At 40.3% G+C, this 10,353-nt stretch overlaps 1 protein-coding gene across 1 annotated transcript; it reads left to right on the forward strand.

Annotated features, from left to right (window-relative positions):
- The first annotated feature begins 6,675 nt into the window (after positions 1–6,675).
- LOC115755160 (probable LRR receptor-like serine/threonine-protein kinase At3g47570) lies at positions 6,676–10,253 on the forward strand. Its single transcript, XM_048279737.1, has 2 exons — positions 6,676–9,469; positions 9,626–10,253. The coding sequence occupies exons 1-2, from the start codon at positions 6,676–6,678 to the stop codon at positions 10,021–10,023; spliced, it is 3,192 nt and encodes a 1,063-aa protein (XP_048135694.1). The 3' UTR covers positions 10,024–10,253.
- The last annotated feature ends 100 nt before the right edge of the window (positions 10,254–10,353 follow it).

Consider the following 10,353-nt stretch of genomic DNA (forward strand, 5'->3'; position numbering starts at 1 on the left):
AAAGCCGTTAGAAAACCTTTACATGACCATTGCAAAACCATTATAGAATCGTTATAAATTAAAGGAGGACAGAAAATGTTACTTCTAAGACTCTTCTCAAAGTTTGAGCTTATCAGCTTCCGAGCTCACCAACATCCGAGCTCACCATCGCCCGAGTTCGCCAACATCTAAGCTCACCAACGTCCGAGCTCCCCAACATCTAAACTCGTCATTAGAAAACCGTCCATTGAAAATAATGATAGCTAATCATTGCGGTCAAAATTCTATCTAGACCATTCTAAAAGAATATTTCAAAACTACTGAAATATCCAACGCATTAAGCTGTCATGGAATATATATAATTTGACAGCTAATAGGGACTCGCTTGCAATCCCCAGCTGGTCTCTCCCTCTCTCTCTTCCCTCCCCCCCCTTCAAGTTCATGCTCGCGCATGTTATACTTCTCTTTCTTCAAGTCCATGTTCATGCTCACCCTTTAAATACACAAATGCGTGTATATGTATTTTACCCACCCTTTTTTTTTTTTTTGCATGTATAGTTCATATTGAAAGGTATGTCAACTTTTTTTCATTTTTTTTCCATATGCCTTACGAAAAAAAAATAAAACTATATTCTTGGTCTTTGAATTTGAGGTTTTTTTCCCAATCAAGTTCTCTTAACATTAGTTTGTCTCATCGAGTTGTTAACCTTATATAACTTTTCTAATCAAAGTCCTTTGGCTCCAAATATAATTAACTAGAACAACATAGGGACCTCGACAGCAGGATGAATTAATTGAATTTTGATATATTAAAGTGACTTTTTGTTTCATAGTCTTGCTTGCAGATTATTTTTTATAATTTTCTTTTCATAATAATAAGGTGTTTGGGGTAGAGCACTTGAGTAATCCTTGTTAAAATCTTAATTTTGGTAACCAATTTAATCATTCATTGCATAAAAAATTAAAGGACTTGAGTAATCCAACAAGGTTTGGCTGGGTCAACCCGGTTGACTCGTCCCTATCCGGTTCTATGGGCCGAATCAATTGCATTGGCCAAGCTAACAGAGCAATTTAGAGAGAGGAAGGGAAGAAAAAAGACAATCGGGAGGCCTCAAGTCAAACCGGTTTGACTAAAGTTGACCCGGCCCAATAAAATTCGGCTAACTCTTCCTCTAAATTGCAAAAATGCCACTCGAATTCATTACAATAAATCATGACAACTCATCAATTCAAGTGCACCTTCATCTCAACCTTTCTTTCCAGATTAATCTCAAACCTTGATTAATCCATGTCACTCATCCATGTGCTCTAGCAAGAGCCAATAGAAGCCTTCCTTAGCTGTTAAGAAATGAACCTTGGCCATCTGCTCAGGGGATGATGTGTAGGGTTAAGATTGAAGCAATTTCAAGTTTCCCTCAAAAAATTTCCCTCTCTTTCATGCATGGCCGGCCACTTGCTCTCATTGATGCACTCTCAAAGTTTTTGATCTCTCTAAAAAATCTCTCATTCGGTCTCATTGGCCTCGTCTTCTCCTCCACCGGATTCTTCCTCTACCCGGCCAGAATTTCGGCCTTCCACCGCCGGCTCCTTCATGCAACCAGCTCCCCCTACGAGTTCCCAAGCCAATCATGGTCGGCCCCTTCCTCGATTGTTACCGATGCTCCTTGAAATTGGCCAATTTTTTTTTCTTTTGTCTCTTGCTGATGGTCTCAATTGAAGCTACAAGCAATAAATTTTTAATATCAAACTCATAGGATCATCCAATGATCCTTGATCTCAGCTATGTTGAAAAGTGAAGCATATATTTCATCTATAGTTGATTATCAATGTAGGATGTGATGAATTGATTAGTTAGTAGTTGTTCAAACTAGTTCAACTTTTTGGAAATTGAAGCTAATTGCATGTTTAGGATTTCAATTCTATGTTGGCCAAATAGTTTGAGATGATTATCTATATCAACTTTGAATAATATTTATGTGGATTGAACTACGCCTTACATGTTTAGATGAAAATCCTTAGAATCTGGTTTAGCTCTAAGCTCAATCAAGGCTTTACATGTTCAATTCCTCAGAAATTTGTGTTAGATGAATTCTTGCAATGTAGATTTGATGTGATTTGATTGTTAATTAGGGCCTAGACTTGATGTGTGTTAGGTGAACAATAATCATGGATGAATAGAATGAGTTGCGAAGATTTGAAGGCTAGTTGGAATTTTCATAAACTACTAACCAGATTAGGTCGGTCAATTTAAATCAGCAATGTCAAAGTTGGAATTGGCCTTTAAAATTGTTCCTGATTGAGTCCTCAGGCAAATGTGTAATTACTCATAGATGGAGGACTCTTTTGAAAAATTTTGAAAAAGAAAGTTAAAGAGCCTCTTGGGCTAGTTGTCCATAAAATTTGGCTCCATTTTGAATTTTTTTTTATTTGTAATTTTCTAAAATTTACAAAAACCGGGTCCGAACAGGATCAGATCCTAAGTGGTCGGGTTAAATTGAATTAACTCTATTAATTGGGCCACAGTTTGGGAAATGACCTCAATGAAAGTTGAAGCATATTTCCTATGCTTTCATTAGCAATTAGAATTACTCAATCGGATCTTCGTTAAAGCCTTCAATTGGATTAAGACTTAATTGCTTAGAAACAATGGAAAAATAGAGAAGTTGCCCTTTAGGTTAACTAATTAATTTCTTGATTTCTATCGCTAATTAGCCTAATTTTGTCTTAAATTGACCTTACCTATGAGTGAATTAATGATTGTTTGCCTTCATTTTGTTTTGCGGTGCATGAATATTCCGTGGGTTGGATTAAAGCTTAATTAAGCGCTTCGTGACATAGCCCACCGCGTGTTGAACATTGAAGTGGGAGGTCAATAATAACTTGTCATTAAGTAATCAATCCCTAGCTTTATGAGGTGGATGGGTAATCGAATTCTATAGTCGATATCATATTCTTGAACCAAATTGAATTTTCTTGATGAACGATGACCGGGGGAACTTGCTAATTGCTTAAAGTGAGTGATTGCATGGTTTAATGTTGAATGAAATCAACAATGGAGACCGGCGGCTTGGGGCCTAGAGCTTGGAGGTGGCGGCCTGAGATGGAGATTAGATTTAGGTTTATTAGGATAGATTAATGTTAATTAGGCTAGTTCAGCTTATAGACATATGATCAACTACTCAAAATAGCTTAGATGTTAGTTGATAGAGTTTAGCTAGAATTAAAAAAAAAAATGACATGGTCGTTAGAAATCCTAAAACTTGTCATGAAAGTGCAATTAAGTTCCACAACTAGCAAAGTGTGCAATCGAGTCCTAAAACTAATCAAATTGATGCAATTGAAGCCTTCTGTTAGCACCATCAAATTATCTAACGGAAACTGCTAACGTGGTATTTCAAAATTAATTTCTCTCTCTTATGTGACATTTTTTATTATTTTCTTTTTTCAAATGTTATTTAAACTAATTTAAAAAATCAAAAAAAGTTAAAATTTAATTTTAAAAAGCAAAAAGAAAAAAGAAGAACAGCTGGGTAGGGTGCCGTGGCCGCCCATCGCCGGAGGAGTCGGCGGAGCTCACTGACCCTGGCCGAGGGTTGCGGGTCTTCGCCATGCCCGGGCGACACCTCGCCGGCTCCGGGCGATGGCCGGTGAGCCTTGTCCACTTGGCTCGCCCAGTTTTGGGTTGAGGAAACCCAGAACTGGGCGACGCCGGGGAGCCTTGCTAACTATGTGACGAAGGCAGGAAGAATGGCACGGGGATCGGAGGGCCGATGCACGTCGAATCACTGGACGCATTGGCAACCGGAAATGAAATAAAGCGAGCCATCAATTCATTTCTCAGATAGATTATTTGACGACAAGCTCTTAACTGAGTGACGCTTGATTGAAAGATCCAGCCGAACACGTGTTTATTTATGGAAATGGTGTTGCCCAGGTCGAGGTGGATTGATACTGCTATCTTTTCATTCCTTTACTGGTTTTCCTCTTCCCAAAATCATCGGAGTCGTCTTCATTCTCCTGGAAACGAGATTCATGCTCGACTCTTGACGGGCTCTTCCTGGTTATGTAAAAAATGCCTTCTTGCCAAGACATTTGTGGCGTTTGATGGCGCACCAGCGAAGCACATGGAGAAATCAAAACGCAAAGACCCGACGAATCCAAATCTGGGTTAACGCTAACTCTGGGTGCTCGCCCTGATCTGGGTTTCCTTAACCCAGAACTGGGTGAGTGGGCAAGGCTCGCCGGCCCTCACCTGGGGCCGACGATCTCCACTGGCGATGGGCGGTGGCGTAGGCCCTGCCCACTGCCCTTTTTCCTTTTTAGTTTTTTTTCTTTTTTAAATTAAATTTTAACCTTTTCTTGGTTATTAATCAATTTAAATAACATTTGGAAAAAAGAAAATAATAAAAAAATACCACATAGAAAAGAAAAATTAATTTTAAAGTTTCACGTCAGCATTTTATGTTAAATAATTTCGCGGTATTAATGGAAGGACTCGATTGCACCAATTCGACAAGTTTTAGGACTTGATTGCATCTTTTGTAAGTTTTGAGACTTCCAGCGAACATATTCTATAAAAAAAAATAGACTTAGCATCATTCTCTTAACAAATGGATAGCAGCCTAGACTAGCATTGTCACTTTCAAGCTAATTGCGTTGAAATTAAGCTTACTTTAATCTAGTATTAATCTAGACTTAGGCTTTGTCTCTAATATGAAGCTTATGGGATTCATGTCTCAAGGCTCGTAACAAGGCAATGCACATTCTTTGCCCGACTTGGTGTTGGGTCAAAGCTTATAGGGGTGCATGCCCTGAGCCTTAGAACAAGGCAACGTAATAGTTTTTGCCCGACAAGTTTCTAGTTCCGCACATTTCTTTCGAGCCTTTCGATAATTGGATATTTAACTTCGACACTTTAAGTACTTGTTTGTATTTTTTTTTTCTTTTTTAAGAATGGTTAAGACAAGCTTAGGATCATAACAAACCCTTTAGGAACATTGCAAGAACACATAGAGACATCAAGACATTTAGCACTCATAATTGATTAAAAAAAGAATGTTTGATCACTTAGATGAACAACCCCACCAAGTTAGAGACACCGAAAGGACGACAATAGGTTATTAGCGTAATCAACTCCTCGAACTTAGTTAAACTCTAGCTGCATAACAAAGAGATAAACTCATGTATCTCGTTTGGTTTCTAATCGACCATGAAAGGTAAATAACAATGACTCATGTTTCAGATAGAATTATTTAGGCTTAATCCAAACATAAAATAAATCCAACGTCACCTGAGATAAGGATTTGAGAGGGAGCGCACGTCTAATTGAGGGCCGTCAGCCCGCTTTTTGGACATTACCTCTAAACTCATTCCTTTTTTTGTGACGTGGGGAAAGATGGGTCGCGATAAGGACAGTGCAGATTTCTCGTAAGAGATTCTCCTTTCTGTTCACGTGGTGATGGGATTGAATGACATTGAAATGAAGCTATTTTGGGAAGGTTGATGGAAAATTTGACATGACACTTGCTCTACCCGGCAGACCTTTTTGACGGTTCTCGAGTGCAAAGCCGCCCCTGAATTTGCCTCTCTAGTCCATCTTTGCGCCTAAGCCGCTCCTAAATTTGACTCTCCAGTCCATCTTTGCATCTGCACGTGGGACATTACTCCCAATCCGGACAAGGACACTAGCGTTGAAATATAAAACTTTGGGCAAGTTGTCTGGCTGGATCATCCATAGTTTCCTTGCAAGTCGCACCTCACGGCCTTAAATTTTCTACTCAACTTTGGAGGCCCGTGACAGATCTGGACTTTTTATTATTTTAATTTTCTGCTCAACTTGAGAGGCCCGTGAAAGATCTGGACTTTTTATTATTTTAATTTTCTTCTCAACTTGAGTGGCCCGTTAAAGATCTGGAGTTATTATTATTATTATTATTATTATTATTATGGTATCGTTGTCGGTGAGTTCAATCCATGATTTCTACCAAATGAATTATCGTTTAAAGTACGCTACAAGTGCCAAAACTTATGACTTTTTTTTTTTTTGGTAAGATGCCAAAACTTATGTCCGATGCTTTTTAGTGCCAAAACTTTTAAAACGATCACTTAAGTATCAATTGTTTTGAAAAAAGGCTCACTTTAGTGCCAATTTTCATTTGAGCTAACGTAGCAGCCTATTTTTTTATTAATATTTGAGCTGACGTGGCTCACCGGAATTAGCACTGAAGTGAGCATTTTTCAAAAAAATTGATATTTAAGTAGTCGTTTTGAAAGTTTTGACAATGAAGTGGTCATTTTCAAAAAATTTGACAGATTATTTTGAAAATTTTGACACTAAACTGAGCAACATATATGAGTTTTGACACTTGTAGTGTACTTAAGTCATGAATTATCAGTATGCTTGTCGAAAATTTCGGTGTGCACAAGGAAGATGAAGAGGAAAAGTAGGATTGAACGGCATTGAAAGTGAAGATCAATTCTATCCCTAAACAAGAAACATCCAATCCTAAAAGGCATGGGCAAAGTGGAATATAAGATGAGGACACGAGCAATAATGAACCGAACTAGGTCCCGCCATGTTTCAATTTGCATTGGCCGACTCGATCGTCACTAGTCTTGCAAGTTGGAACGTGCAGCCTTGTACTTTTTCTCAACTTGAGTGGCCCATGAAAGATAGCCACGATTATTTCTGCATCGATGACGTCGACATATCTTTACGCCCGTGATATATTTCGAGACTCGCTTCGAAACAACGTCGCACAAACACCCAAAGAGACTCGAGCAGAGAACACTTTGTTGCAGATCCTCATGGACCTTCCCTATAGAGATCAGGTTTTATCCGGATCATTTTCATGCTTAACTACCGTCATTCTTCTGCTGGGGAGTGTCCTAGCATTTGCAGAAACTGGTGGGCAGGAGACCGATCGGCTCACCTTGCTGGAAATCAAGGCCCGGATAGCCGATCCTGGCGGGGTTCTGAGCTCATGGAATGATACTAGCCACTTCTGCGAGTGGCACGGTGTCACATGTGGTCGTAGACACCGGAGAGTCACCGTGTTGGACCTCCACTCTAAGAACCTCTCCGGAGTCCTGCCACCCCATATTGGTAACCTGAGCTTTCTGAGGGAAGTCCAACTGAAGAACAACAGCTTCAGCTCTGAAATTCCCCCGCAATTCGGCCGCTTGTCTCGGTTGCAGAAGTTGGTCCTTAATAACAACTCGTTTAGCGGGCAAATCCCTTCGAATCTCTCCCATTGCTCTAACCTGCTCGAGCTTAACTTAGGCTTCAATACACTTGAAGGAAATTTGCCTACAGAGCTTGGCTCCCTGTCCAAGCTCCAAGTACTCGTACTTGAAGCCAATGGCTTGATGGGAAACATTCCACCATCATTTGGAAACTTATCATCTCTTCACGTCTTCACAACATCGGTAAATAACCTCGGCGGTACAATCCCAGAGACTCTCGGTCAGCTGCAAAATCTTAACATCCTTGCATGCGGCTGGAACAAATTTGTTGGTATGATTCCTATCTCAATTTTCAATACATCCACTATGACAATACTTTATGCGGCCGGAAACCAATTAGAGGGGGGCTTACCCACCGACTTAGGCTTCACTCTTCCGAATCTCGAGATAATTGGTTTGAGTGAAAACCACCTCACCGGGCCCATTCCTAAGTCACTATACAATGCCTCTGATCTCGTTCAATTTGAAATTGCATCGAACAACTTCACTGGGAATGTTCCTTCTTTTGGGAAGATGAGAGGACTCACTTGGTTCAATATTGGCGATAACAACTTAGGAAGTGGGCAATCTGCTGATTTGGACTTCCTTTGCTCTTTGACCAATTCCACAAACTTGGAAACACTTGGTATAGAGAGTAATGCTTTTCAAGGGCCAATACCTAACTGTATCGGTAACCTCTCTATCACCCTTAGGCAGTTTGGGTTAAGTAACAATCATATATCCGGAATCTTACCTTCTGGAATCGGAAATCTTATCAATTTGGAGTTCTTGCAAATGTGGGACAATAACATCTCGGGAAACATTCCCTCGGAGATTGGAGGTCTGAACAAATTGAATAATTTGGATCTCAGCAACAATGAATTATCGGGCGGGATACCGGAATCTATCGAAAATTTAAGGATGCTAACCAAATTAAAGTTGTATAGCAATAATTTCAGGGGCTCGATACCATCATCTTTAGGAAATTGCCGGAATCTACTTCTCTTGGACCTTTCGTCCAACAACCTCGATGGCAGCATACCATCGGAAATCATGGGCCTCTCGTCTTTGTCGATTTCTCTTGACTTGTCTCGGAATAGTCTTACTGGCACCCTTCCAGTAGAAGTAGGAAACTTGAAGAATCTCGGCGAACTACGTATTGACGGGAATAGATTATCTCAACAGATTCCAAGTACTATCGGCAGCTGTATGAGCATGGAAAGCTTATATTTGCAGGATAATTTCTTTGAAGGGCCCCTACCATCAACTATGAGTTCCATGAAAGGCCTTCAAGTTTTGAATGTTTCTAACAACCGATTGTCCGGCCATATCCCGGAATTTCTAGGGTCGATGAATCTAAAGAATTTGAGCCTATCTTACAATAATTTCGAGGGTGCATTGCCTACAGGAGGAGTTTTCAGTGATGTTATTTCAACTTCGGTTGTTGGAAACAAGAAGCTTTGCGGGGGTCTGCCAGATTTTCGGCTACCGAAATGCGACTACAAAGAGTCAAAAAGAACAGGAATAAGTAGATTTGCAAAAATCCTGATATCCACGGTCTCCTCTCTTGTAGGAGTAGCCTGCATTCTTTCTTTGTTATACTTCTTTTGGTTTAGAGACAGTAAGAAAGCACCAGCTTCAAGCTCTTCTGAAGTTGAACTTTTGCATGTTTCTTATCACAGTCTACTAAAAGCCACTAGTGGGTTCTCCTCCACCAACCTACTTGGCGTAGGCAGTTTTGGGTCAGTGTACAAAGGGCTTCTAGATCAGACTCAGTCCATCGTGGCCATCAAGATTCTCGACCTTACACGTCATGGAGCTACCAAGAGCTTCATAGCCGAGTGCGAGGCCTTGAGAATAATCCGACACCGTAATCTCGTAAAGGTACTGACTGCATGTTCTGGGTTTGATTATAATGGCAATGATTTCAAGGCATTGGTCTATGAATTCATGCCGAATGGGAGCTTGGATGAATGGTTACACCCAACTGTATCGCAATATACGGAGAGAAGCAAGTTGAGTCTACTTGAGAGAGTGAATATTGCCACCGATGTTGCTTGTGCACTAGATTATCTCCATCATCACTGTGAAACGCCGATAGTCCATTGTGATCTAAAGCCAAGCAACGTCCTTCTTGATGATCAAAAGACTGGACATGTAGGCGATTTCGGGCTTGCCAGGTTTCTCCCAGAAGCAGCACATAAGTTATTGAGCGATCAATCAAGCTCTGTCGGAGTAAAAGGATCTTTCGGCTATGTAGCTCCAGGTAATGATGCACAAGTTGAGTCTTTCCTTTTATCTCTTTATACAGAACTCATGACAGTAGATGGATCCTTTGAATAGGGCACGTGAAACATCACCAACACAATATTTCAACCTCAACTATTCACCTTGCATCACTGTGCTTTGTTAATTGTTGTAGAATACGGAGTAGGAAGTGCGGTATCCACACAGGGAGATGTGTACAGCTTCGGAATCCTTATTTTGGAGATGTTCACAGGCAAGAGGCCGACCGATGACATGTTTAAAAATGGCGTGGACCTTCATCGCTTTGCGAAGGCAGCTCTAGAAGACCGAGTGGAGAAGGCAATCGATCCTATTCTGCTTCAAGAAATCGAGGAGTCGGAGCAGAGACGAATAATCGCTCCGGAGGGAAGGAATAAAAGCTGGTGTAGTATTCAGGAGTGTTTGGTTTCGATCATTGAAATAGGAGTCGCTTCCTCTTCTGAGTCTCCGAGGGAACGAATGGATATTGGCGATGCATTGACCAAACTCCAAGGAATCAGGAAGAAACTTCTTGAGTTCATTGTCATTACCTAGTTGATGTAAAATGTGAACTTCATATGGAGTCTTGTGGTCATTGTTTTATCTGGAGTTGGGTATAGAAGTTTACCATTCACAGACGTTTTGTATCTGGCAACAGCAAAGCCACAAATAATGGAGACTAGTGGCTTAGCAAGCCAAGACAGTCAAAATTGGTTATGTCGTGTCAAGCAAAAGACCAATGTACTTCAACTGTATGAAAAATAAATTCAATTTGTTTTGCTTTAGCCCAAAAGAAAGAAATTTGTTTACCTGCTTGAGAGCTGCACCAATAAAATGTAATAAAAGAAAAATCACTACAGCATAGTTCCTAATTACTCTTGCCAG

Source organism: Rhodamnia argentea, chromosome 5 (genome assembly GCF_020921035.1).
Source record: "Rhodamnia argentea isolate NSW1041297 chromosome 5, ASM2092103v1, whole genome shotgun sequence".
In the NCBI taxonomy this organism is placed as follows: Eukaryota; Viridiplantae; Streptophyta; class Magnoliopsida; order Myrtales; family Myrtaceae; genus Rhodamnia; species Rhodamnia argentea.

Bases quoted from the DNA above. Each gene is read 5' to 3' on its own strand.
- LOC115755160 (XM_048279737.1), top strand. From the start codon at position 6,676: ATGACGTCGACATATCTTTACGCCCGTGATATATTTCGAGACTCGCTT. The intron at 9,470-9,625 runs GTAATGATGCAC...TAATTGTTGTAG, and splicing joins TTTCGGCTATGTAGCTCCAG to AATACGGAGTAGGAAGTGCG.